At 49.1% G+C, this 27,505-nt stretch overlaps 1 protein-coding gene across 1 annotated transcript; it reads left to right on the forward strand.

Annotated features, from left to right (window-relative positions):
- The first annotated feature begins 57 nt into the window (after window positions 1-57).
- Window positions 58-26,697, forward strand: Kif1c (kinesin family member 1C). Its single transcript, XM_090349820.1, has 23 exons — window positions 58-262; window positions 1,911-2,030; window positions 2,265-2,397; window positions 2,800-2,876; window positions 3,258-3,437; window positions 3,941-4,006; window positions 4,799-4,977; window positions 5,070-5,181; window positions 6,092-6,169; window positions 6,314-6,379; window positions 6,471-6,546; window positions 6,990-7,068; window positions 7,188-7,333; window positions 8,337-8,506; window positions 8,676-8,755; window positions 8,846-8,921; window positions 17,415-17,494; window positions 17,839-17,933; window positions 21,244-21,327; window positions 21,999-22,185; window positions 22,306-22,378; window positions 23,384-23,998; window positions 25,393-26,697. Exons 3-23 carry the CDS (start codon window positions 2,292-2,294, stop codon window positions 26,074-26,076), a joined length of 3,309 nt encoding a protein of 1,102 aa, XP_090205946.1. The 5' UTR covers window positions 58-262; window positions 1,911-2,030; window positions 2,265-2,291; the 3' UTR covers window positions 26,077-26,697.
- Window positions 26,698-27,505: the final 808 nt, after the last annotated feature.

A 27,505-nucleotide genomic window follows, 5' to 3' on the forward strand; every position in this document is an offset into this window, starting at 1 on the left:
GCTCCCGCCCTCACGCCCGTCCCCTGCCCAGCGCTCCCGCCCCAGCTCGCGCTGCCCGGGCGGGCGCCGGCCGCTGGCGCCGCGACTGCTGCCGCCCCCGGGGCGCTACTCGGCCACCGGCCGCCCGGGGACTCGGCGAGGGGCGGGCGGGGGCAGCCCCGAACGGGTCCCGGGACCGGCCCCGCTCCGGCCTCACGCGCTTTCCACAACATTTACCCTCCCTGCGCTCCGCCGAGCTGCTCCGGGAGCCCCGCCGCCTGAGGTGAGCGGAGGAGAGGAGAGGGCGGACGGGGGTGAGGGGGCTGTGGGGTGGGGGAGGAATGAGCGGGCGGCAGGGTGCGAGGCCGGGGTCCCGCGTGCAAGACCCGGCCTGGGCCGGCGGTGCCCTGGAGCTGGGATCAAGTGTTATTTGTCCCGCGGAGGCGCAGAGCGGTGCCAGGCCCCGGGCAGCCGTCGGTTGGCTGGACCCGGAGACCCGGTCCTCATGGCCGCCCGGACAGGCGGGGGAGTCTTTTGGGAAAAGTTGCTGTGTGGGCAAAGTGCAGGTGACCCGAGGCCCCCTTTCGGGTCAGTCGGCCTCACCCAGCCTGGGGCACCTCCCTTGTACTTACTGTGCCCTTAAAGCCGTATGGGCAGACCCCTGTATCTAGCGCCCATTTCCTTTCCCCTCAGTCCCCTCGCGGTGCCACCCTATTTTCCCATTTTACTAGCTGCAGAGCTATCACCATTGCCCTTCTCTTCCCACTAGTGTCCTTCTCTCGCCCGAGCAGGGTCTAGCGGGGGGGTCATTGCTGTTCTTCCTGAACCAGTCTCTGATTTTGGTTACTCCCTTCCTGTCCCGGGACAGACCCAGCCCCCTTTTCCCCTCCCATGTTCTGTTTAGGAAGAAGGCTGACAGAGGTTGGAGGTCCTTTGGGGCCTGGCATCCCTTTTCCACAGTCCTCACCCGCCGTCTGTGGGTGTGGGCAGTTCAGACTCTCCTCCTGGGTGTGGGTACTCGATTACCCACATTCCTGGGCTCCAGCCTGGCACCTTCCCCTGGGCAGTGGACGCCAGAGTATTAGCCCCAGGCTGGGGCTGGGACCAGTTGACTTCCTTTCTCTTCTCTTTTATGCCTCCCCTTTGAGACACAGGTATTCTAGGGCCTTCAGAGTGGAGCTCTGGGGTTTAGTGTGGATACAGGATAACCCCACCCTCCCCTGTCCATTGTCCTAGATCCTGAGGAGGAAGTACTGGGGGCTGGGCAAGGGGGCTTGGGGCCCACAAGAGAGGTCTGTGGATCCCAGTCCCAGGCTTTGAACTTTTCCTTTGGTCCTCCCTGCCTCACAAATGGAGGTTGTGTGGGCTGTAGGTGGAAAGAGGATTCTACTTCTTTGCTTACCCTATGGGAGGAATTATAGATTAGGTTTTATATTTGGGATTTTCTCTCTATTCCTATCTCCTGGACTCCCACTTTGCACTTTGGCTTCAGAACCCTCTTCCTGCCTATTCAACATTTCTGAGCATTAACACTCTGTTTCTTTCTTTTTCCTGCTCCCATTGGTTCCTTCACAGCATGACCTCAATCTTGTCTTTTCTCTTATTTTTCTCACTTTCTTGGTATCTGTGATTTTCTGTCCTTCCTCTCCTGCTTTCCACCACCCTCATGTTTGCCCATGTGTGCCTTTCTCCGAATTGCCCTCTGTCCAACCTCCCCCCCCATCCTTCTCATCTGAATGTCCAGTATACTTGTGAGTGACCAGGAATAAAAATAATAACTGTCCCTGCCCTTGGATTCACATTGCACTCAGGGGGACAGTTCTCTTTACCTTTCCTAACATTCTCCCCACCCCTTGCTGTCTAAATACACAATTCCAGGCAGGTCTCTGGGGACATAGGTATTTCCTAACCACTCTCTCCCCTACTACCAGGGTTTCCCTTACAGTCCCTGCTGTGTGACCAGTTCCTGAATGTAGGATGGGGCTCTCCCTTCAAGGGCTGGTGGCAGCCAGAACTGATACAGCCCCCTTGGTCTGCACCCAGGACGCCAGGTAACTCTGGGTTATGGCTCAGGTCCCTGTGACCTGGAGAGAGGCAGGAATACTTTTGGAAGCCCCTGAAGACAGTGACATTTGGGAGGAAGGCTGGGGAACAGAAATTGAGTTCTTGAAGGGCTGGGTAGCTGGCTGGGCAGGGGAACCGAGAGACAGTTTCAAGGAGAAATTGGGAGGTAATGGCTTTGTTTTTTCAGTGTCTCTGACCATCTCTATTTTTCTGTCATTTAGTTGAGGAAGGCAGGAGTGTCTGGAACTATGGCTGGTGCCTCAGTGAAAGTGGCAGTGAGGGTTCGGCCCTTCAATGCCCGTGAGACCAGCCAGGATGCCAAGTGTGTGGTCAGCATGCAGGGCAACACCACCTGTAAGTGTGTTCCAGGGGCCTGGCTGGGCACAAGTGGGAAAGGCCAGTCCTACTGGGCTGAACCTGGAGGCGGGTTATGCTAGGCCCAGAGCAGGTGTTAGTTGTAAGGATGGGGGTAGGGCAGGCTGGCCTTTCTGTGTTCCTGTCCCTGGGAGGGGGAATGTTGGCCGTCAGCCCCTCCATTGCCCAATCCAGGGAATCAGCTCAGTGGGGGCGGGTCCTAGGAAGCCAAAATTAGCTTGGTGCTAGAGGGGGTGGGGAGTATTAAAAGGGGGAGAGGATGAGCTAGGACAGAGATGGGGAATCAGATGGCTGGATCCTGGGGGGCTTGTAGAAGAGTGGGCAGAAATTGGGAGTACCTGATCTTGACTGTCCCATCTTTGCCCTCTCCTGCCCCCACAGCCATCATCAATCCCAAACAGAACAAGGATGCCCCCAAAAGCTTCACCTTTGACTATTCCTATTGGTCACACACTTCGGTGAGTTTGTTGGGCTGGGAGTAGTAAGCTAGATTATGGCAGACAGAGGATTTAGGTGCTGGAGAAGTGGAGTATTATTGGGAAATAGAACTTCCGGGAGATGGGCTGGGACTAGTTTGCAAACATGAGGACCCCTGGGTGAGGAAGATAGTACCATTAGGTTGCAACTGTGACCGGGAGGGGAAGGGAAGAGACTCTTGGGATAATTAGACAAGGGCTGGATAGTATCCTCAAGGTGATTAGGTTGATAATGAGAGTCAGGGTATGAAACACAAAGGTCCTTTGGGCAATCATCAGATGATGGACCAGGACTCACTCTGTGACTGTAGAAACAAGGTCATCTGAGCTCTTGCTATTCTTTTCTGCACCTGGTTCACCTAGGCTGAGGACCCACAGTTTGCATCTCAGCAGCAGGTGTATCGAGACATTGGGGAAGAGATGCTGCTCCACGCCTTTGAAGGCTACAATGTCTGCATCTTTGCCTATGGACAGACGGGAGCTGGGAAGTCCTATACTATGATGGGGCGGCAGGAGCCAGGGCAGCAGGGCATTGTGCCTCAGGTACTTGCTGGGGACCTGGTTGGGTAGTCAGAAGGTCAGGGCTGTAAGGATTGCGACTGAAGATTTGGCTGAGGTTGTAAGTGATGAGGACTATGATGGACTGTAAGGATTGGCTGAAAGCTGGTGCGTATTTTTGGAGAGGTAGGCATTCCTCCCACCAGAGATAGTGAAGTTCCATAGAGAAGATTCAAGGCTTTGGTATCAGAGAAAACTGGGTGTAGAGCTTGGTTTTACCATGGACTTCTGTTTGTCTTTGTTTGGTAGTTGAGTCTAATTTCCCTATGGACTTCTGTACCACAGGTAAGGTACTAACTGTAGAAGAAGCTAGTTCAGAAAATGAGTTACCCATCATTTTCCCTGGCCTAGCAGTGTTGTAGCCATCCTGGAGAGCTGCATCTCTGGCTGGAGACATCTCTGTCAGGTTATAGAAAGGGGTAAACCTGGGATAAGACCTGGCACTGCAGGTGTGCCGTAAAAAGGAGCTTTTCTGTGTCTTCTTCTAGCTTTGTGAGGACCTCTTCTCTCGTGTTAGTGAGAACCAGAGTGCTCAGCTCTCCTTCTCTGTGGAGGTAAGCTCGGATCTTGGTGGGGCACAGAGTGGGGGCCCTGTGTCTCTTGACAGAAGTTTTAATCATTCTAGATTAAGACTGCAGTCAGGGGGCCCAGAGCGTGGCCTAGTGATAGAGTACTCGCCTAGCATGGACAAAGCCCTAGGTTCGATAACTCAGAACCACATATATAGAAAAAGCTGGAAGTGGTACTGTGGCTCAAGCGGTAGAGTAATAGCCTTGAGAAAGCTCAAGGAAAATGCCCAGGCGCTGAGTTCAAGCCCCAGGACTGGCCAAAAAAAAAGACGGCAGGGGCCAGGAGTTTGGCTTAGTGGGTAGAGTGCTTGTCTAGCATGCATGAAACCTTGGGTTCAATTCCTTGGTACCACAACATAGAAAAAAGCCAGAAATGGTGCTGTGGCTCAAGTGGTAGAACTCTAACCTTGAGAAAGCCCAAGGACAGTGCTCAGGCCATGAGTTCAAGCCCCCACGCTGGGAAGAAAAAAAAAAAAACACTGCAGTCTTGAGATTCAGTCGAGGATCTTGTTTTGGGCTCTATCCCACTATATGTGACTCTAGGCAATGATTTCAGACTGAAGCTCCTGAATGTGTTCATCTGTGGATGCCAATGATTCAAGAACCCTTCCCCCCATCCCCCTGGGCGGGAGGATCAATGAGCCATCAACAGTCAGGGGCTTAGCTCCAACTATGGTATGCACACACTGCAGTCAACCAGGTCCTTGTGGTGGAGTTAGGTGAGGTTTGCTGGCAATGCCACCATTTTCTTCCTTTTTATTTGCTTCCTCCACTCAGGTGAGCTATATGGAGATCTATTGTGAGCGGGTACGCGACCTCTTGAACCCTAAGAGTCGGGGGTCTCTCCGGGTCCGGGAGCACCCCATCCTGGGCCCCTATGTGCAGGACCTGTCTAAGCTAGCTGTGACTTCCTATGCAGACATTGCTGACCTCATGGACTGTGGAAATAAGGCGCGGTAAGACCAGCTGATGGAGTGGAAGGGAAGGGAGCAGGGCTGGGAAGATGAGTGGCAGGACCCCATGACCGCTCCTCCCCCCCCCCCCCCAGGACTGTGGCTGCCACCAACATGAATGAGACCAGCAGCCGTTCCCACGCTGTCTTCACCATTGTCTTCACACAGCGCTCTCATGACCAGCTCACTGGACTGGACTCAGAGAAGGTAAGGATCTCTCCTGAGTGAGGACAGTGATGTGACAGAAGGGGCTTGGGTGTCTTTCGTCACCTAGAGTAGGGTTGTGCCTCTCTAACCTTCCCATCATATTAGTGTATTACAGCTCTTGTTTGTTCTCAGCAGACTTCTCAGCAGGGCTCTGGTCCTGCTGGGCTTGTCCTGGCACACAGTACACCTAAAAATATTGGTAAATGAATGAATAAGTAACCAGCCCCTCACTGTTGTCTATACATTCTGCTTCCGCCTGTTTTTTTGTTCTTGTTGTTACTGGTCTTATGGCACCTGGCATTCCTGTGTTTTGTTTTGTTGTGTTTGTTTTGTTGGTCCTGGTCCTTGAACTCAGGGTCGGGGCTCTGTCCCCGAGCCTCTCTGTGCTCAAGGCTAGCACTCTATTACTTGAGTCACAGTTCCACTTCCAGCTTGGTCTGTTTATGTGGTAATGAGGAATCGAACCCAGGACTTCATTCATGCTAGGCAAGCACTATACCACTAAGCCACATTCCCAGCCCCCCCCAACCCTTCTTTTTTGGGGGAGGGGAGTCATGGGGCTTGAACTCGGTGCTGTCCCTGAGCTCTTCAGCTCAAGGCTACCGCCCTACCCCTGAGCCACAGCCCCACTTCCCATTTTCTAGTAATTAATTGGAGATAAGAGTTTCATGTTCTTTAGTGCCTGGGATGTTTTTGAACCATGATCTTCAGATCTCAGCCTCCTGAGTAACTAGGATTACAGACGTGAGCCACCGTGTCTGGTGGAATCTATTTTTTCCCCCAATGTTTTCTTTCATGTTTTCATAAAAGAAAAGGGCTTCTCTACCCCTTCTGCTTGCTGCTTTCTCTGATTTGTCTTCCCATCCCTCCCTCACTCTAGTCATCTATTTTCTCTTTCCTGTGAGCCTAGGTCAGTAAGATTAGTTTGGTGGACCTTGCTGGGAGCGAGCGGGCTGACTCCTCGGGAGCCCGGGGCATGCGTTTGAAGGTGAGGTTGCTTTGGAGGATAGATGTGGGGGAGTTTCAAAGGCTGAGTGGGAAGATCATCCTGCAGGACTCTTGTCATAAAGGGAAGGGGAAATAGAGATGACTGGGAGAGGGTCTAACCTTTACATTCTTCATCCTTTGCCAGGAAGGTGCCAATATTAATAAATCCTTGACTACTCTAGGGAAGGTGATCTCGGCCCTTGCAGATATGGTAAGCCTTGGGAGTTGGGAAGAGAAGGGTTCAAGAGAGCAGGCATAGGTAGTGGCCCATTCTAATTGCCTTTGCTTATCCTCCCCACTAGCAATCAAAGAAGCGGAAGTCAGATTTTATCCCTTACAGAGATTCTGTGCTTACCTGGCTGCTCAAGGAGAATTTGGGTGAGCTATCTCTCTTCTCTCTTTGCCAACCCTTGTACCTCGGTGATAATATCTGATAATTCCTCTTGCCACCCGTAGAATCCCAAATATAGTCAGTGTTGTCCCACTGTCTCTCCCGATAACCGAGGAAATATCCTCTGAAGATTTCCTATGCTGAGATCAACCTGCCAAGCCAAGGGCCTCACAGACCTGCATCTCATGACTCTCCCTAACTTTACACTCACTGCTGACTTCAGACTCCTCCCACAGATATCTGATATACCCCTGACCTCATTCCTCTCCACACCAGACTTTATGGTTTGCACCACAATGCTTGGATTCCTCTACCTCATACTGAGACCCTTGCCTGGTCACCGAGCCTTTTTCCACTTGGCCTCATGACCCAGTGTGTCTTATCCTAGGCTCCAACTGAGCTAAAGCTTTTTCATCCTCTGTATTCATAGGTGGGAACTCACGTACAGCAATGATTGCAGCTCTGAGTCCTGCTGACATCAATTATGAGGAGACACTCAGCACCCTCAGGTAGAGAGATTGAGCTCTGGCTGGGGCAGCCCTCAAAAAGTGTGAGGAAGAGTGGGGATCCGGTAGCCTAGTAAGAATTCTTGATGCTTGCCCTTTTCATCCCGCTGTCCCTCACCAAGGTATGCTGACCGAACTAAGCAAATCCGCTGCAATGCTGTCATCAATGAGGACCCCAACGCCCGGCTGATCCGAGAGTTACAGGAGGAGGTAGCCCGGCTGCGGGAGCTGCTGATGGCCCAGGGCCTTTCAGCCTCTGCTCTGGGAGGTAGGGGCCCCAAGAAAGGGCATTTCAAGGATGCTCTGTGACCCCTCTTTCCTCATCTTTATCTAGTCTTAGGGTCTGGAAGGAACCAGCTGCAGGGAGGCACTTTTTATGTTCAGTGACATGGACACAAATACAGAGATAGCAGTTGAAAGGTTTTTGGAATTAGTGACAAGAACAAAAATAAATGGCGAATCCTACTTTTTTTTTTTTTTTTTTGCCAGTTCTGGGGCTTGAACTTGGCCTGGGCACTGTCCCTTAGCTGCTTCTAAGTTATCACACTTTACCACTTGAGCCACAGTGCCACTTCTGGCTTTTTCTGTCTAAGTAGTACTAAGGAATCAAACCTGGGTCTTCCTGTATGCTAGGCAAGCACTCTACCTCTAGGCCAAACTCCCAGCCAAGGCTTAGAGTTTTAATTTGACAGTGAATTTAACAGTCATCATTGAATAGATCCTAAAATGCAGTAGTCTGTACTTATAGAAGCAAAATAAGGCAATATCTATGTGAGAGGTGGTTTAACCCATGTTAACCCAGGTACGGACCCTGTCTACTTTAGGGCTTCGTTTTTAGGAGTGTTCTGTTAAAAGTAACCAGAATGCTAGGGGGCACATTTGGAGGGAATATTGTTCTTGGGAAGAGGAGAAAGGTAAATGAGATGTGATATTCATCTTATAGTGTTTGAGGGACTATGCAAGGGGGAAAAAAGGCACTACATATAGGCTTTCATCTCAGAGGGCAGAGCTAGAAACAATGGGTATGCATGTTGTGCAGCACATTTCAACTCAACACAGTCAGCCATTAACAGTGGGAAGAACTGGCTCCCAAGTACAGAAGTGAGGCCTCCATCTCTGGAATATAAGCAGAGTCAGGGTGCTCATTTGTCAGGGCTGAAGAAGACACCCCTGCCAGGTGGGGGGTTGCCTTCTGTAGCATTCCTGGTCTTCTCTAGTTTGATCAATTCCATCTTTCCTTAGTCTCCTTCTTTTACCACTCTTTCTTTCAGGCTTGAAAGTGGAAGAGGGGAGTCTTGGTGGTGCCCTGCCAGCTGTATCCTCTCCCCCTACCCCAACTTTACCATCATCTCCTCCTGCACATAATGGGGAGCTAGAGCCCTCATACTCTCCCAATGCTGAGCCCCAGATTGGGCCTGAGGAGGCCATGGAGAGACTGCAGGTAAGAACCTGGAGTTGACAAGGGTAAGGGGCTGGAGCCTACTGGGGATTTAATTTACTTTTCCAAAGCCAGGGCTAAAGAGATAGATGGAATCCCAGGAGTAGTATAGCCTCAGTGGTAGACATTTGTCCCAGGTTTTCCTGATCTCCATCTGTCCCTGTGCCTCCAGGAGACAGAAAAGATTATAGCGGAGCTGAACGAGACCTGGGAGGAGAAGCTGCGCAAGACAGAAGCCCTGAGAATGGAAAGGTGAGCAGGACCCAGGGGCAGACTCTGGAGCCTTTTGGGGGAAGGTTACGATAATGAGAAGATTGACATTTGTCTTTTCTTGGCTCATAGGGAAGCACTGCTGGCTGAGATGGGGGTGGCTGTCCGGGAGGATGGAGGAACTGTGGGTGTCTTCTCGCCAAAGAAGGTATGTGAGGGGTCATGGAAGGAGACCTGGGGAATTCTATGGATATCTAGAGAAAAGGGTTGGAGATGGCAGGGTGGGAGTTCTGACCTAATCTCTTCCTCTGAGGCCTCTGACCTGACCCCTCTGTACCACTAACTGATCTGTGTTGTCCACCATCCTTGCTGTCTCTATCAGGCTATCGTGCAGAGGGCCCCGGGCTTATTAAATGCCTGGGCTCCTCTTCAGCCCATAGGATGACAGAGTCCCTGCCTTAGAGAACTGGAAAACTGTTTAAAATCTTAAGTCTTCTCGTGTGTGTGTGTGTGTGTGTGTGTGTGTGTGTGTGTGTGTGTTGCTGCACAGAATTGATCATGGGATACTTGTTCAATAGAGGTTACCTCAGAGAGAGGAGGAGGAACCAAGAAACTGGAAGGAATTTGGTTGGGATAGAAACTTAGACTGGGCATATGGCTTTCTGTTGTTTGGATTTTGTATCTTCTGCGTATGCTCACTACACCAAAAATTAGCTTAAAAATGCACATTTTGAAAGGCTAGTTGGAAGCTAATTGGAGCATGACTCAGCGATTTGTGTAGAAGGCAGAGGGACAGATGGACACAGTGTGTCCTGGAGACATGGCACATGGCTTCCTGGGAAGGTGATGTGGGAAGTGGAGCCTGAAAGTTGGGTTCATAAAAGAGGGACAAACTCCCAAATCTGGGGTACATGGAGGATGAGTGAGGGACACTGATGTTTGACATGTGCCTACTAGGTAGTAGGTGCTCAGTACAGCTTTGCTAAGAAGAAAAGCAAGGCAGGAGTGGTCAGACTCAGATGGTGGTTGGAATGATATTTCAGTTATTATCATTAACCAGTGGCATGTGACAGGCAATGAGTTACCAGTCAGAATGGATGCTAGTTGTAGAATTCAGCATAGCTGCCTGGTGTGATGACATCCCCCTCCCCCCACCTCCGAATCCCAGTACTCAAAAGGCAGAAGCAGGATTGAGAGTTTGAGGTCAGCATGGGCTGTAGCAAGACATTGTCTCCAGCAACTGAAGCTGAGAGTATATAATATAGCTCAATGGTATAGCACTTGCTTATTGGAGTACAAGGCCGAGGTTCAATTCCCAGCACCACAAATAAAACAACAAAGCAAGCCCTGCTGATTGGTACATGTCAGTGAAGGACAGAGCAGGAACTTCCAGTCCCACCAGAGAACCAGCCTTGCCTGTCTGGTACATGATGCAAAGCAGCTAAGATCAGCCCTTAAGCAGACAGACTGCCCTCCTACAAGTTAGGTCACTGGGGCAGCCAAGAAGAGGTGAGAGGTGGTAGATTTTCTCACCGAAGTCTCTCTTTAATTTGGGAGGTCAGACCTCACAAATTAAGAAATTGAAAACACTTCTAAAATGAGGAAAGGGCTTTTCCTTGTTTGGCCCACATCCCAGCAGGGAGAGAAGTATGAGTAGGTAATTACCGGCGGCAGGCCAGGCTCTTGTCCACGATGGGCATAATCAGGGCTTTGGAGTCCTGAGAAAGCTAGACAGACCCTCCTAGACCACAGCCACATCTCAGGAGTCAGGGATGTAGATTAGATGGCTTTCAGCATAGCTTCCAGTTACTTTTTGTACCTAGGGCCTTTCTACCTAGTGGCAGTGTAGGAAAAAACAACAGAAAGGAGTAAGCTAATATATGGAAATGGGATGTGTGTTTTTCTTCCCTTGGAGGACTTACCACCATGCAGGGATGCTACTTGCCCAGTGACCAAAAGGAGTTTTTGTTTTGTTTTGTTTTACAAGCAGTCATGAAACTTGGCCTGGGTGATGTCCCTGAGCTCTTTTGCTCAAGGCTGGTGCTCTACCACTTTTAGCCACAGTGCCACTGGTGGTTTTCATGTGGTTAATTGAAGATAAGAGTCTTATGGGGACTTTTATGTCTGGGCTGGCTTTGAACCTCAATCCTCAGATCTCAGCTTCCTGAGTAGCTAGGATTATAGGTGTGAGCCAACAGTACCGAGCTTAATTTTTTTGTTTTTGTTTTTATTGTTGTTGTTTGCCAGTCGTGGGGCTTGACCTCAGGGCCTGAGCACTGTCCTTGAACTTTCTCAAGGCTAGAGCTCTACCACTTGAGCCACAGCATCATTTCCTTGTGTATGTGGTACCAGGAATTGAACTCTGGTCTTTGTGCATGTTAGGCAAGCACTCTACCACTAGGCCAAACTTCTGGCTCCTGTTGTTTTTTTTAGCTGGTCCTGGGGCTTGAACTTAACCTGAGTGCTAGCAGGGCCCTGAGCTTTTATGTGCAAGCCTAGCACTCTACTACTTGAGCCACAGCTCTACTTCCGGCTTTTTCTGAGATATGAGTCTCATGGACTTTCCAGCCCTGGGTGGCTTCAAACTGAGATCCTCAGATTTGTTTCCTGAGTAGCTGGGATTAAAGGTGTGAGCCAATGGTGACTGTCAAAGGAAGCATTCTTGCATTTATTGTAAAGATAATTATAACAAAGTAAACTGTCCAATAGTACTAAAAGGTTAGTACATTATCTTTTCCATCTTCAATTTTTCCCTCTCCTAAAGAATCTACATTATTATTCTTAATGTACACTCCTAGAGGCAGTCTGCGTGCCCAGGCATGTGTAACATATATAATTATACATGCGTGCACATACATGGCCTCCCTCTTTAATAATAGTGGTTGCATACCTTGTTATTTTGAAGGCTACTTCACTTTTGTCATTGTGTCAGAATATTCTGTCATGCAGATGTGTAGGATATCTTACCAGTTTCCTGTAAGTGGGCATTTAGGTATTTTTTGATACTATAAGCACTACTATAGTAGTCTTGAAAATAAGTGCTGTCTGTAAAAACAGATTCATAGAAATGTATATTAGGGGTCAAATGGTAGCCATTGAACCTTTTTTTTTTTTTTTATTGTGTAGGGGAAAGGTGAAAATGGAACCCAGAGTCTTGCATGCTAGGCAAGTACTCTACCACTGAGGAGTTACATTACTAGCTCTACTTCCCCTTGACCTCTCCCCCCCCCTGCTGATCTGGGGCTTGGGTGGCATCCTTGGGTGCTGTTCCTGAGGGTTGGTGGGTGGGTGTGTGTGTGTGTGTGTGTGTGTGTGTGTGTGTGTGTGTGTGTGTGTAAGTAAGGCTAGCACTCCACCACTTGAGCTGTGGTCCACTTCTGGCTTTTTGGTGGTTAGAGATAAAAGTCTGATCAGATTGACTTTTGAACTGCAATTCTTAGATTTCAGCTTCCTGAATAGCTGGGATTATAAGCATGTACAACCATTATCTGACTCTTAAATTTTGATTACTAAAGTGTTTCCTAAAGATTATAACCATGTGGCTGTGACTCAAGTGGTAGAGCACTAGCCTTGAGAAAGCCAAGAACAGTGCTCAGGCCCAGAGCTCATGCCCTGTACTGGCAAAAACAATAATAATAATAATAATAATAATAATAATAATATCCATGTGAATATATCCTCTAAGAACATATAGAAGTACTTGTAGCTGGGTGTAGTGGCTCGCGCCTGTAATCCTAGCTTACACAGGAGGCTGAGATCTGAGGACCTAGGTTAAAAGCCAGCCCAGGCAATACAAAGCCATACAAAACCATGAGACTCTTATCTCCAGTTAATCACTAGAAAATGGGAAGTGGGGCTGTGGCTCAAGGATAGGGTGGTAGCCTTGAACTGAAGAGCTCAGGCCAGAATTCAAGCCCCATGACCGCCCCCCCCCCCAAAAAAAGTACCTATATTTCCTCCCTCCTCCCCCCCCTGGGGATGGAACCCAGGGCAAGTGCCTCTATCACTGAGTGACAACCCTTCCTCATCCTTTTTAACATCTTCCTTGCAAGTGTGATTGACTACAGGGTATTTTGCAGTAGTTCACATTTGTATTTTTCTCAAGGCAGTAAGGATGGATGTACTCTCACATGTTCAAATATTTCAGAAAGGAGAGTTAGCTCACTGGAGAAACGGCTTTGATAGGAGTGGTTCCATCTTAGTAATGATTAGGTGGAGAATGCAATTCTCTCTTTTTTGGGGGGCGCAGGGGCAGTCCTAGGCTTGAACTCAAGACTTGGGCACTGTTCTTGGGCTTTCTCAAGCCAAGAGCTCCACCACTTGAGCCACAGTACTACTTCCAGCTTTTTCTATGTATGTGGTACCAAGGAATCAAACCTAGGTCTTGGTACATGCTAGGCAAGCACTCTACCACTAGGCCAAACTCCCAGTCTGAGAATTCAGTCTTGAGGTGAAGCTACAGTTTGTTTTGGGGACAGAGCCAAGACCCTTGTTGAGAAAGGATTCTTTAGGAAAACCTCCTTTTTGCTGGGACCCCAACATTAGGTTTAAGAACTACGTTCTTTTGTGTGTATGTGTGCGCACATGTGCCAGTGTGTGTGCCAGTCCCGGGACTTCAGGGCCTGGGCCCTGCCCTAAGCTATTTTGCCCAAGGCTAGCACTCTACCACTTGGCCACTGCTCTGCTTCCTGCTTTTTTTTTGGTCAGTTGGTTGTGAGGCTTGAACTCTGGGCCTAGGTGTTGTCCCTGAGCTCTTCATCTCAAGCCTACCACTCTACCCCTGGGCCTGGGTGTGATCCATGAGCTCTTCAGCTCAAGGCTGCTGCCTTACCCCTTGAGCCACAGCCCTACTTCCTGTATTCTAGTGGTTAGTTGGAACTAAGAGTCTAATGGACTATAGTGCCCTAGCTGGTTTTGAACTATGATCCTTAGATCTCAGGCTCCTGATTAGCTAGGATTTCTGGCGTGAGCCACCGTGCCTGGCTTTCTTCCAACTTTTTTGGAACTTAAGAGTCTAATGGACTTGACTGCATGCCCTGGCTTTGAGCTGTGATCCTCAGATCAGCTTCCTAAGTAACTAGGATTATAAACATGAGCCACCAGTGCCCTGCTCAGTGGTTCTCAGATCTTGTCCTGAATGTCCTTATTGGGCTAAAAAGTAGAGGGAGCTCAGCCAGATTATGGATCTCCTACCCTTAGCCCAGTCTAATTGGTTTCCTGCTTATCTGACACCCTTGTCTTCCAGATTAGGTTTCATTTGAACAAAAGGTTGTAGGGCTGACCAGAAATTGAAAAGCACTGTCCCAAATCATGTCCTTTCTCCCTAGAGATAGATCACATTCTGCTTCAGAGTCCATGATTGTTGACCAGACTCACAGCAGGTCTGACACTGCAGTATAGTTTGTGAATGTCCCTTGAGGAAAGTATGGCAGTAGCAGTTGTGGAGCACCTAGGAAGAGCAGACTGTATGCTCCATGGACTGTGGACATATCTCAGGGCTCCTATTGTGCTGGGTGGATCCCAAAGAAACCTGGGACTTCCACTCTTGGCTGTTCTCCCATTGTGCTTTGGGTGTTTCCGACTCTATGTATTTTATACTTCTATCAGACTTTACATCTTGGAGCATTTCTTTTTCTTTGTCCATACTTTTATTTGGTTTTTGTCTTTGTTTTGGTGCTAGTATTGGGGGTGTGAACACAGGACCCTAGGCACTTTCCTTTAGCTTTTTTGGTTAAGGCTAGTGCTCTATTACTTGAGCCACCCCTCTACTTCTGGCTTTTTTCCCCCTTTTTTTTGCTAGTACTGGAGACTAAACTCAGGGCCTGAACACTGTCTTTGGACTTTCCCCAAGGCTAGGGCCTGAACGCTGTCTTTGGGCATACTTAAGGCTAGTGCTATACCACTTGAGCCACAGGACCACTTCCAGCTTTTATGTATATGTGGACCTAGGAATCGAACCCAGGTCTTCGTGCATACTAGGCAAGCACTCTACCACTGGGCCAAACTCCTGGCCATCCTTCTAGTTTTTTGGTGGTTAATTGAAGAGATAAGAATCTTGTGAGAGCTGATAGCTATGCCTATATAATTCTAGCTACTCAGGTTGCTGAGATCTAAGAAAGTCCAAGAGATTCCAATTAAACATCAAAAAAGTGAGAAGCAAAGCTGTGTGTCCTGTGACTCAAGTAATAGAGCAAAATTCAAGGACAGCACCCAGGCCCTGAGTTCAAAACCCCACCCTACCCCTCCTTGCCCCAACATATACAGAGTCTCATGGAAAAGCCTGGGCTGGCTTTGAACCACAATCTTTAGGTCTCAGCCTCCTGTTTGTTAGGATTACAAACATGTACCACTGGCACTCAGCTTGTCCATACCCTCTAAGACCAACCTTTCATATGAAGTCAGTCCTCTAAACCCCACTTTTCCTGTACCTTTTTCCTCTTTGTGTGCGAATTGACCCCAGAATACTGAGATACTTCCCACCCTGAGAACGAATGAATAAATTGAATGAACTAAGCAAGAATATGAGGTCAGGTCAGAAACTATTACATCTGTATTTTTCTCATTTGTAACGAACAGTATTTCTACCACATATTTGCCTTTCCTAGTCAGCTTTGATTCTGTGACTGGATTTAACTTATCTCTGTCCCATCCAGAACCTCCTTGAGGTGAAGCCATGTAAATCTTTATGGTACAGAGACAAGGGAATCTTCTTGGAAGGTTAGAAAAGCATGGAGTAAGTGGCATTTGAGACAGATGTGACAGGCTCAAAGAATTAAATGATTTTTATATTCTTTTTTTCATATATTTTTATTATAATTAATAGAAGGGTCACATTATATTCACCAGATAGAAGGTGAATTACTTCACAAACATTGATGCCCCTTCTCATGTCTTGGTCCCCAGAATTGAATGATTTTTTTTGTTTGTTTGTTTTGTTTGTTTTTGCCAGTCCTGGGCTTGGGCTCAGGGCCTGAGCACTGTCCTTGGACTTTCTCAAGGCTAGCACTCTACCACTTGAGCCTCAGCACCACTTCTGGCTTTTTGCTATGTATGTGGTACCGAGGACTTGAACCGGGTCTTCGTGCATGCTAGGCAAGCACTCTACCACTAGGCCAAACTCCCGGCCCCTTGAATGATTTTTGACAGGTGGAAGTGAAGCTGGGAAGAGGCTGGTCAGTGCTGGTAGGAACATGGTGGGAACAGCTTACATAGCAGCCAGGGATGTAGAAGTCTTGCTTTGGGTTCTGGAATGTGGATGCCCAACTGTCATAGGCAAAGCACATAGCTGGGAGATGGTCAGAGAGGCTAGGAAGTCAAGCAGGCTGAAGGCGAAGAAGGCACAGCAGCCATTGGGCAGGGTGGAAGAAGACTTAGCATGACAGCCAGTGGCATGAAGGACTGTGATAGGAACAAAGGTTTGTGCTACCCAAGGTTACCTGACTAGAATAATCAGAAGTCAGGAAAAGATTGGAGAATGGGGTTTGTCTTCAGCACAGAGCCACATAATGATCAGCCAGGAATTTGGAGTAGATTAGGCTAGGGAGCCTTGGGCAGGCATAGCACCAGATGGCCAAGGGGCTCTGACCTCAGCAGAGCAGGCCAAGAAGGGGTAGTATCCAGGGAAGAACTGGTGAATCTGCTATGAGAAATGGATTTAGTTTCATTTCTAAATTGAAGTTAACAGCCCTTTTTTCAAATTGTAATTATAAAAGTAATCCATTCTTTGATTTAGTTTGAGAGGATTTTCTTCTAACTCATGTAAGAATCATTTAAAATATTGAAACAAGCTGGCATGGTGGCTCACACCTATAATCCTAGCTACTCAGGAGACCGAGATCTGAGGATTGCAATTCAAAGCCAGCCCAGGCATTAAAGAACGTGAGACTCTTATTGCCAATTGATCACTAGAAAATGGGGAGTGGGCTGTAGCTCAAGGGGTAGGATGATAGCCTTGTACTGAGGTGTTCAAGGACAGCACCCAGACCCAGAATTCAAGCCCCATGACCCACAAAAAAATAAAAAAATAAATTGAAACATAAAAATAGAATTGGAACATATATATATATATTTTTATTTTTTTTTTTTTTGCCAGTCCTGGGCTTGAGCTCAGGGCCTGAGCACTGTCATTGGACTTTCTCAAGGCTAGAGCTCTACCACTTGAGCCTCAGCACCACTTCCGGCTTTTTTCTATATGTGGTACCAAGGAATCGAACCTGGGTCTTCATGCATGGTAGGCAAGCACTTTAACCACTAGGCCAAACTCCTGGCCCCAGGAACATATTTTTTTAAACCATTACAAGATGTATTTTGAGAGAAGAAATAATGGGACTTGGGGACTTGAGGGAAATAGAGAAGATGATAGTGAAGGGAGGTTCCAAGGCGGCCTCCCAGTCATGGAACCTGGTGAGTTGAGATGCCTTCAGAGAGATGGGTCTTGGGAACGGATGCTAACCTGGCAGGGGTGTTATGTGTTGTAGACCCTGTTGTGTAAGAAGAGAAGGACTGTGTGGGATTGGGAACCAAAGAGCCAAAACTGCTTTTTAAGCAGGAGGGAGGGGGAAAGACACCTCTCCATTTCCCACCAGTGGAAGCAGCAGTAGCTGCAGGTGGTGCCAGAACCTGAAGAGTTGGCTGTTCAGGTGCCTTTGGTCCTTCTTCTTTGTGTCCATCCTTCCCTGACCATTCTTCTCTTCATCCTTAGACTCCCCACCTGGTGAACCTGAATGAGGACCCCCTGATGTCTGAATGTCTTCTTTACCACATCAAAGACGGTGTCACAAGGTAAATATGCCCAGTGGCTTGGGACTGGCCTTTCCTTTTGGGGTGTGGCTACAGAGGGATGGCCACATTGGTGACTCCCTCTTCTAGTGTTCACTGGAAATACCCCCAGATCTCCGGGAAGCCATTCTGCAGCCTTGATTGCTCTCTTAGCTTGTGGGTTTCGGAGTGTACATGCATGTGCACATACACCAGTAGTCCTGGTGCTTGAACTCAATGCCTGGGTGCTGTCTCTGAACTTTCTGACTCAGGGCTAGCATTGCCACTTGAGTCATAGCTCCACTTCTGGCTTTTTGGTGGTTAATGGGAAGTAAGAGTCTCACAGATGCCTGGCTTTGCTTTTCCAGGGTTGGCCAGGTAGATGTGGACATCAAGCTGACTGGACAGTTCATCCGGGAACAGCACTGTGTATTCCGAAGCCTCCCTCAGCCAGATGGAGAAGGTAATGGTGTGGAGGCGGGGTGAGAGTGGGAGAGCCAGGCTTATATGTACTTTAAATAGTACCCTAGTTGTTGTGCATGAAAACCTGTATTTGTTTCAGTGGGATATCTGAACCCTTTTCATGACAAAAGGTTTCTTAGTGTTAAAGAGCCCATGTAGCCAGGTGAGGTGGTTCACGCCTGTAATCCTAGCTACTCAGGAGGCTGAGATCTGAGGATTATGGTTCAAAGCCAGCCCAGGCTTATCTCCAACTGGAGATACTTATCTCCAATTAACCTTAGAAAAGCTGGAAATGGGCCAGGAGTTTGGCCTAGTGGTTAAAGTGCTTGCCTAGCATGCATGAAGACCCGGGTTCGGTTCCTAGGTACCACATATAGAAAAAAAAGCCGGAAGGGTGCCGAGGCTCAAGTGGTAGAGCTCTATTCTTGAGAAAGTCCAAGGACAGTGCTCAGGCCCTGAGCTCAAGCCCAGGACTGGCAAAAAATAAAAAAAAATTTAAAAAAAGCTGGAAATGGCCCTGTGGCTCAAGGCTAGGGCAGTAGCCTTGAGCTAAAGAGCTCAGAGACAGTGCTCAGGCCGAGTTCAAGCCCCATGACCCAGTGGGTCTGGGGTGTGTGAGGGAGAGCTCATGTGTCTTCGTGGTTCCAAAGCTTTTGGATTCCTTTAGCCTTAAATGTGGGCATAGAGCATTTAGGAGTCACTGACCCTAGGGGTGAAGGTGGCAGCCTTTCTGATCAAGCAACAAAGCATTGCTTTTGCAGTTCTGTTTTGGTTTTTAGTTTTGATGTAGTGGTGGTTGAATTCAGAGTCTCATGCATGCTGGACAAGCACTTTACTACTGAGCCACATTCCAAGTCCTACTACATTTTTTTTTCCTAGTCCTGGGGCTTGAACTCAGGGCCTGGGCACTATCCCTGAGCTTCTTTTGCTCAAGGCTTAGCACTACTACCACTTGAGCCCCAGCTCCATTTCTGGCTTTTTCTGTGTATGTGGGTACTAAGGAACCAAACCCAGGGCTTTATGCATGCTAGGCAAGTATTCTACCACTAGGTCATACTCCCTTCCCCCACCACCACATTTTTTTTTTTTTTTTGGCCAGTCCTGGGCTTGAGCTCAGGGCCTGAGCACTGTCCTTGGACTTTCTCAAGGCTAGAGCTCTACCACTTGAGCCTCAGCACCACTTCCGGCTTTTTTCTATGTATATGGTACCGAGGAATCAAACCCGGGTCTTCATGCATACTAGGCAAGCACTTTAACCACTAGGCCAAACTCCTGGCCCCTCACCACCACATTTTTAAACTAAGAAGCTGGATTCCAGTGGCTCATGCCTATAGTCCTAGCTACTCAGGAGGCTGAGATCTGAGGATCACAGTTCAAAGCCAGCCTGGGCAGGAAAGTCCATGAGTTTCTTAGCTCCAATTAACAACTAGAAAACCCAGAAGTGAGACTGTTGGTCAAAGTGGTAGAATGCTGTCCTGGAGCGAAAGAGCTCAGGGACAGCACCCAGGCTCTGACTTCAAGCCTCAGGACTGACAACAGGAAAAACCTGGGAATGGTGTAGTACATGCCTGCCTATAGTCCCAGCTATTATGGAAGCTGAGGCAGGAAGGTTGCAAGAGCCCAAGAGTTTGGGGTTAATCTGAGAATAGTGTAGAATCACTGTCTTCAAAGAAAAAAAGAAGCTGCCATCTATAATTCTACTTACTGAAAGGATAAAGATCATGAGGGCAGGGAGTTTGGCCTAGTAGTAGAGTGCTTGCCTACCATGCATGAAGACCCAGGCTCGATTTCCATATATAGCGGAAAAAATAGCTAGAAGTGGGTCTGTGGCTCAAGTAGTAGAGCATTAGCCCGGAGCACAGAGGCTCAGGGACAGAGCTGAGTTTAAGCTCCAGAATCAGTACACACACACACACATACACACACACACTCTAGAATTAAATGACTTAAAATTACCTTGTTTACTGAGTGTCTGGGGTTCATCCTAGTTATTCGGGAGGCTGAGCTCTGAGGATCTTGGCTCAAAGCTAGCCAAGAAAGTCTGTGCGACTCTTATCTCCAATTAACCATCCCAAAAGCCTGAAGTAAAGCTGTGGCTCAAGTGGTAGAGTGCTTACCTTGAGCAAATGTGCTGAGTGACATCACCTAGGCCCCGAGTTCAAGCCTCAAGACACACACGCACACATACACACACTATCTTGTTTAGTGTCTAACCAGCCAGAGGTAAGCTCTGTGCTAGCAGGGATTTTGGATTTTTATCTCTGGGTTAGTTTACTTTTGTGAAATCAGTAATGCATTTTGGGGCAGGCAGGAAGTAAGAAAGTAAAGGTGGGTAAACCGGTGTCTCTTCTGTGTTGTTCCCCATACACAGTGATGCCCTTAGCTGTCTCTTTCCTAGTCCTTATCCTTGCCATCATTTCTGCCCATTGAAATCTGAGTCTTCCTTTGAGTGTTGACTGGGAAGCTGCCACTTTCACATAAACCTGTTTATCTATCTTCCCCAAAGCTGAGCTCTCTGCTGTCTTTGTCCTACCTCCTTATCAGTAGCCTCCATTTCTGGCTGCTGTTAAAACTCATTTGCTTATTATTTTATGATTTATTTGTGCTACTCAGCTACTCTACAAATAAAGATTTCATTATACCATTTTATAGACTATCCTAGAAGTTAGATGACTTGCTCAGCATCCCTGGATAAGGAGCCTCACAGAGGCTGGTCTTTGGGAGAGTCAGATGTCTCAGTGGCCGACCCTTGTCAAGGCAGGAAACTGCTCCATGCTTGTTTATATCCCCAGCAAGCAGCAGGCTCAGTGATTTGCACTGGAGAGTATGTTGACAAACATTTGGATTGCGTTAGTGTCTTGTGTATTGACTGTGGCTTGAGAAGATCAAACAGGTGGTAGTTTGCAAGATACATCTGCCAGAGATGTTGGCAGGAGCCTGCTGGATGCATGTAGGGCTGGCCAGGGATAACATCAGTGAGAAAGGTAGAAGTAATATTTCAGGGCAGATGTTACAGGACCTTTGCCCAGTTGAATTTAGAGAATGAGAATACTTTTTTTTTTTTGGCTGGGGAAGGTGGTGGAGGGTGAATAGGAGTCACTATAGTTGTAGTTAGGGCTCTAACCCTCCTTCTGCTCTTCCTTTCTTGTGCTGCCTGCCTTCAGAGGGGACATGGCACCCTCACAGGTACTAGGGGGGTGGTATGGGTGATGCATGTGTGCTTTGGGGGGATAAGACAAGGTGGGAGTCTGACTACAGCCTACCTTCCCCAGAGTCTAATCTTTCTCCTTCTTTTTTCTCCCTCCACTCAGTGGTGGTCACCTTAGAGCCTTGTGAAGGAGCGGAGACGTATGTCAATGGGAAGCTTGTGATGGAGCCGTTGGTGCTAAAGTCAGGTAGAAGAAATACAGCAGAGGCTGGGGGTGGCTCATACAGGGCCCTGGGTTTGATCCCTAGCACCACAACAAAGAAATGAAGAAAGGTATGTCATAAAACAGGCATCTAGGACATATGTACAGAGGAAGTATCAAGACAGGGCTTTGGGGGCCACATCAATAAGGAGACATAAAAGAGCTAGGAAGGGCTGGGAGCATAGTCTAGTGGTAAAGTGCTTGCCTAGCATGCATGAAGCCCTGGGTTCGATTCCTCCATACATCATGTCCTCAAAAAAAGCTGGAAGTGGTGATGTGGCTCAAGTGGCAGAATGCTAGCCTTGAGCAAAAAGTGTCCAAGAACAGTGCCCAGGCCCTGAGCTCAAGCCCCAGGGCTAGCAAATAAATAAGAGCTGGGAAGTAGAGATCAAGGAGCCAGGTCTTGCTGCTTTTTCTTCCCCTGGGGAAACAGGAAGAAGTCAGGCACCCCCTACCCCCATTCCCTTTAAAAACAGGGATCAGGACTTCCTGGGACAACCAGGAGATAACTACTCTGATAACTCCTATCCTAGGCTTGGGGTGAATCCCAGTCTTCCTGGGACTTGAGGACAAGGTCATATATGTCTTGTTTGGGTATGGGGGTACCTTTGCTGCTTTTGGGGAGCCAGTCTACTTTCCCCTCTTTGCATCTCCAGGGAATAGGATCGTAATGGGCAAGAACCATGTTTTCCGCTTCAACCATCCGGAGCAGGCACGGCTGGAGCGGGAACGAGGAGTGCCCCCACCCCCAGGACCGCCCTCTGAGCCCGTGGACTGGAACTTTGCTCAGAAGGAGCTGCTGGAGCAGCAAGGAATTGACATCAAGCTGGAGATGGAGAAGAGGTAGGGGGGTCCCCATGTGTCCCCTCTAGGCCCCAAGTCCCCAGCCTCTTCTTGTGGTTAATACCCTACCAAGTTGTCTCCAGACCCCTTACAGTTTTTCCTTCCCTCTGTCCAATCCAGGCTGCAGGATCTAGAGAATCAGTACCGGAAAGAAAAGGAAGAGGCCGACCTTCTACTAGAGCAGCAGCGGCTGGTAAGGGACAGAACTAGGGGAGGGACTGGTGGGCAGCATGTCCAACATCCAGTCTGCCCAACTTTGCTTTTGGTGCATTGTCTGGGCCCGAAAGGGGACTAGGGTGGAAGTGAGAAGAGGGGTATCTAAGAGGGAAAGGCTAAGGGAGAAATAAGACCAGGGAAGGAAACAGTTACAGCACGCAGGAACTGAAATGCCTCAGTTGACCAGGGAGCTCCATATTCACCAGTCCTCTGCCACAGCAGTGATCTCCACATCCAAGCACTGCCATTTACTTAAGCTTGATCTTTAAGTGGACTTTAAAAATCTTTTTTTTTTGCCTGTCCTGGGGCTTGAGCTCAGGGCCTGAGCACTGTCCGTGGACTTTCTCAAGGCTAGAGCTCTACCACTTGAGCCACAGCACCACTTCTGGATTTTTTTTTAATGTATGTAGTATTGAGGAATTGAACCTGGGTCTTTGTGCATGCTAGGCAAGCACTCTACCACTAGGCCAAACTCCCAGACCCTGGACTTTAAAATCTTTAACATCATTCCCAGCAGTAATATGCTCATGTACCTACAGAGCGATGATTCTGTTCAGGATAGAATGTTCATATGAGGGTATACTTGTAAGATTATGTCACCTAGTGATATGTAGCTGCCTTGGTTTTTATTGTCTATGATGCTCACACAAAATCACCTGAAGACACATTTCTCAGAATGAGTTCTGTACTGAAATACAACATGGCTGCACAAAATGGGTATTTTGTTAACTGCAACTGATACTTACTATAGCCAGCTACTGTTCTAAATATTTAGTTCTTCAAATGAATCCGTGTGATATAGCTGTGATTATCTCTGCTGTCTAGACTAGCAGAGGCTAAACAGTGCAGAGTTCCCAGGAGCTGGGGCTGTACTTGAGCCCAGGCCCACTGATGACGCTTTCCATCTTTGAGACAAGGAGGGGCTCTAAGATATCCTCCCCCCCTTCCCCCCTACACCCATCTTCTCTGTCTCTGATGTCAGTATGCAGACTCTGACAGTGGGGATGACTCTGACAAGCGTTCCTGTGAAGAGAGCTGGCGACTAATCTCCTCCTTGAGGGAGCAGCTGCCTCCCACCACTGTCCAGACCATTGTTAAACGCTGTGGCCTGCCCAGCAGTGGTAAGCGCAGGGCTCCCCGCAGGGTTTACCAGATCCCTCAGCGCAGGCGGCTACAAGGCAAAGACCCCCGCTGGGCCACTATGGCTGACCTGAAGATGCAAGCAGTTAAGGAGATATGTTATGAAGTGGCCCTAGCTGACTTCCGCCATGGTCGTGCCGAAATCGAGGCCCTGGCTGCCCTGAAGATGCGGGAGCTGTGTCGCACCTATGGCAAGCCTGAAGGACCTGGAGATGCCTGGAAGGCTGTGGCCCGGGATGTCTGGGACACGGTGGGAGAGGAAGAAGGAAGCAGCAGTGGCAGCGGAGGCGGGGAGGAAGGAGCCCGAGGTGCAGAGGTGGAGGACCTCCGGGCTCACATTGACAAGCTGACGGGGATTCTGCAGGAGGTGAAGCTGCAGAACAGCACCAAGGACCGTGAGCTGCAGGCCCTGCGGGACCGCATGCTCCGCATGGAGAGAGTCATCCCTTTGGCGCAGGTAGGAGGCCCCTGCCTCCTTTCTCCCTCTCTCCTCCCCTGCCTCCTTCATCTCTTCCTTTAGGACTCTGTACCTCCCACCTCCAATCCCAATCTCTTCATACTCTGTGTTTGAAAGAAAAGTTTATGGAAGTTTAGCCTAGTTTCCTCAGTAGACTTTGTGAATCACATGCAGATGCTGGGCTCTTCTCGAAGCCTCTGAACCTGCATCTTTGGGTTCTGTATCTGTCTGAGCTCCCCGGATGTTTCTGAAGTACAGAAGTTGAGAACCGCTAGTGCAGGGTGGGCCATGGTGAAGATCCAGCTGTGTGACTCCCAGTGGTCCTCTCCCCTCTGTTGACCAGTCCTCTGGGGTGGTCCCTGTGTGACACATGCTTTTGTGTGTCATCGCCTCACTTAACCTTTTTAATAGTCCATTAGTGGTAGTGTTCCTACCTATCTCTGCAAATAGCAACACATTGAAGTGCCTACTGTATGGCAGGTATTCGGCCCTCCCCCGAGGTTACCTAAACAGATAAAATTCTGCACTATTCCAGCTGACCTTCTAAAAGATACCATCATGGCTCATGGCTGTCCAAAGCTTTCTTCCCTAGTGCAGCTTCTGCTCTTGTCCCTTGCTGGCTCCACTTCAGCCCTATACCTTCCCATTGTCCCTCATACTTTGTGGGCATGATCCAGCCGAGCAGCCTTTGTGCCTGCTGGTCCTTCAGCTTTCCTTAGCCACACAGCTTGTTCTTCACCCGCTCCAGGCCTTCACTGAAATGATGAGTTCTCAGTGAACTCTTTCTGGTGGATTCACTGCAGCCATCCCTGTGCTGATTCCCTTCCTTTTCCCACTCTGGTCTTCCCCCAGCTATGATAGAACTTACTAAATTTGGGGCTGGGAGTTTGACCTAGTAGTAGAGTGCTTGCCTGGTGTGCACAAAAACCTGGATTTAATTCCTCTGTACAACATACCTAGAAAAACAGGAAGTGATGCTGTGGCTCAAGTGGTAAAGTGCTAAACTTGAGAAAAGCCCAAGGACAGTGCTAAGGCCCTGAGTTCAAGCCCCAGGACTGGCAAAAAAAAAAAAGTCCCAGAACAACTCTCAGTACTGGGTAATGCTATTACTGCCACCCTTGTGCACATGAGCAACTGAGGCAGATATAGGCTACAAGCCCAAGATCTGATCCCACAGCTAGGGAGTAAAACAGCCAGAACTAAGCTCAGATTCCCTGGCTCTCAGACCCCTGACAACTACCCTTGTAGCCCCCTCATCTCCAGGCTCTTCTCTGGCCCACTTGACATCTGCCCTTCCACAACCTTATGATTGATGCTCTTGAGGCCATGTGTCCTCAGGATTTCAGCTCTCCTTAGGTCATTTCTCCTTCTCTCTCACCCTCTCTCCTTCTCAGGACCATGAGGATGAGAGTGAAGAAGCCAGTGAGGTCACCTGGGCCCCAGCTGAAGGGTCAGAGTCAGTAGAAGAGGCAGCATCCAGTGATCATTTATCCTCTGTCCAGACACCTGCACCTCCTGTGTCCAGCTGGGAGCGAGTGTCCAGACTGATGGAGGAGGACCCTGCTTTCCGCCGTGGCCGTCTTCGCTGGCTCAAACAAGAGCAGCTGCGGCTGCAGGGACTGCAGGGCTCTGGGGGGCGGGGAGGGGGGCTGCGCAGGCCCCCAGCTCGCTTTGTGCCCCCTCATGACTGTAAGCTCCGGTTCCCCTTCAAGAGCAACCCTCAGCACCGGGAGTCTTGGCCAGGAATGGGGAGTGGGGAGGCCCCAGCTCCACCCCAGCCCCCTGAGGAGGTCACTCCCTCTCTGGCCACCCCTGCGCGCCGGCCTCCAAGTCCCCGCAGGTCCCACCGTCCTCGCAGGAACTCCCTGGATGGAGGGGCCCGATCTCGGGGAGGGGGTTCCACACAGCCAGAGCCCCAACACTTCCAACCTAAAAAGCACAACTATTATCCCCAGCAGCCCCAACCTTACCCAGCCCAGAGGCCTCCCGGGCCCCGCTACCCTCCGTACACTACTCCCCCTCGGATGAGACGGCAGCGCTCAGCTCCTGATCTTAAGGAGAGTGGGGCAGCCGTGTGAATCCCACATCTTGGACAGAGAGGGCCTGACGGGGCCTTTGCTGGGAGAGGGAAAGATGCTTCCCAGAAGCCCTGGGTCAGAGAGGCCAGAGGAGAGAGAGAGAAGGTTGGAGCAGGTGATAAAAGATGGGGTGACTGAGCTGGAGGCTGAGGGGAGGAATAGGGCACGGAGTTGCCAGGAGCAAACCAAAGTGAAGGAAGAGTAATAGGAAGCCGCCTCGGGGCCACCCTTTGCAGGGTAGGTCTCCACAAACGCTGCTATTGGTGGGTGGGGCTAGGGGCTGCATAGCCAGTGTTTGACTTTATTTTTGAGTGGGTGCAAAGGGGAGAGAACAGAGAATAGGCGAGTTCTCCTCCCCAGCCTGTCTGTCTGTCTGTCTATCTGTGGTGGATTTCTGTTTCCAGGGAGGTGTGGTAGGATCTTAAGTCATTCCCCTCCCCTTCCAGGCCTCCTGCTGTATTTAGGGGGGCCTGTCTGGTTTGGTTGGAGTCCCATAAGGATGTGGGACCCCTTAATAAAGGATAGCAAGCAGGGTCTTGTGGCTTGTTGTTTGGTTTGGGGCTTTCATAGAGGTGCTCACTGCTGAGATAAAATGGTTCTGTTGTGTTTCCTTGAACAAAACTTATTGTCTCCTCTCTTCATTTTTGTTTACCCAATGTCTCTCGGTGTCCCCAACACCGCTTTCAATGTGTTGGGAAAAGTAGAGGGAAATGCCAGGGGAGGTGAGAGACCACCAGCTTGCCCTGTTGCTATCATACAAGGAAGGCCTTTGCTTGCAGAATAGTTCTGCCTCATTGAGTCCCCTCATCTGTTGCACAGTTCGCCCAGCAGCCCCAGTTTCCCTGGCAGTGAATGTGTTGGTCATGCTTACTCCGTCTACCTGTTTATTTTCATTCTGGTCATGTTGTCTGGCCTGAGGCTGCTGCATTCAGAATGGCAGATGGCATTCCATTTTAACTGTTTTCCATCTGGTCCTGATGGTGTGCACCTGTAATCTAGCACTCTGGGAAACTAAGGCGAGAGGATTGTGAGGTCAAGGCCACCTGGGTTGGACCACAGTGAGACCCTGTCTCAGACAACACTTTTGTTAAAACATTAAAAATTGTTGCAAGGGGGCTGGGAATGTGGCCTAGTGGTAGAGTGCCTGTCTGGCATGCATGAAGCCCTGGGATTGATACCTCAGAACCACATAAACAGAAAAAAATCCAGAAGTGGCACTATGGCTCAAGTGGTAGAGCAAAAGTAGCTCAGAGACAGCGCCCAGGCCTTGAGTTCAAACACCAGGACTGACCAAAAAAAAAAAAAAAATGCTTCAAGGCACTGCCAGCTTATTTGCATGGTCTGGTTACGAACAGCAAGCTAGTGGCAATGTTATAGGATGGTTTTGCAGGCTCTACCCTGAGTTTGCCAAGTCCTGGAATTCTTGTGT

Source organism: Megascapheus bottae, chromosome 17, assembly GCF_031878675.1.
Source record: "Megascapheus bottae isolate mThoBot1 chromosome 17, mThoBot2.hap1, whole genome shotgun sequence".
In the NCBI taxonomy this organism is placed as follows: domain Eukaryota; kingdom Metazoa; phylum Chordata; class Mammalia; order Rodentia; family Geomyidae; genus Megascapheus; species Megascapheus bottae.

Coding starts and splice junctions, on each gene's coding strand:
- Kif1c (XM_090349820.1), top strand. CDS start 2,292: ATGGCTGGTGCCTCAGTGAAAGTGGCAGTGAGGGTTCGGCCCTTCAAT. Junction 2,877..3,257: donor CCTATTGGTCACACACTTCG/GTGAGTTTGTTG, acceptor TGGTTCACCTAG/GCTGAGGACCCACAGTTTGC. Junction 7,334..8,336: donor TTCAGCCTCTGCTCTGGGAG/GTAGGGGCCCCA, acceptor TCTTTCTTTCAG/GCTTGAAAGTGGAAGAGGGG.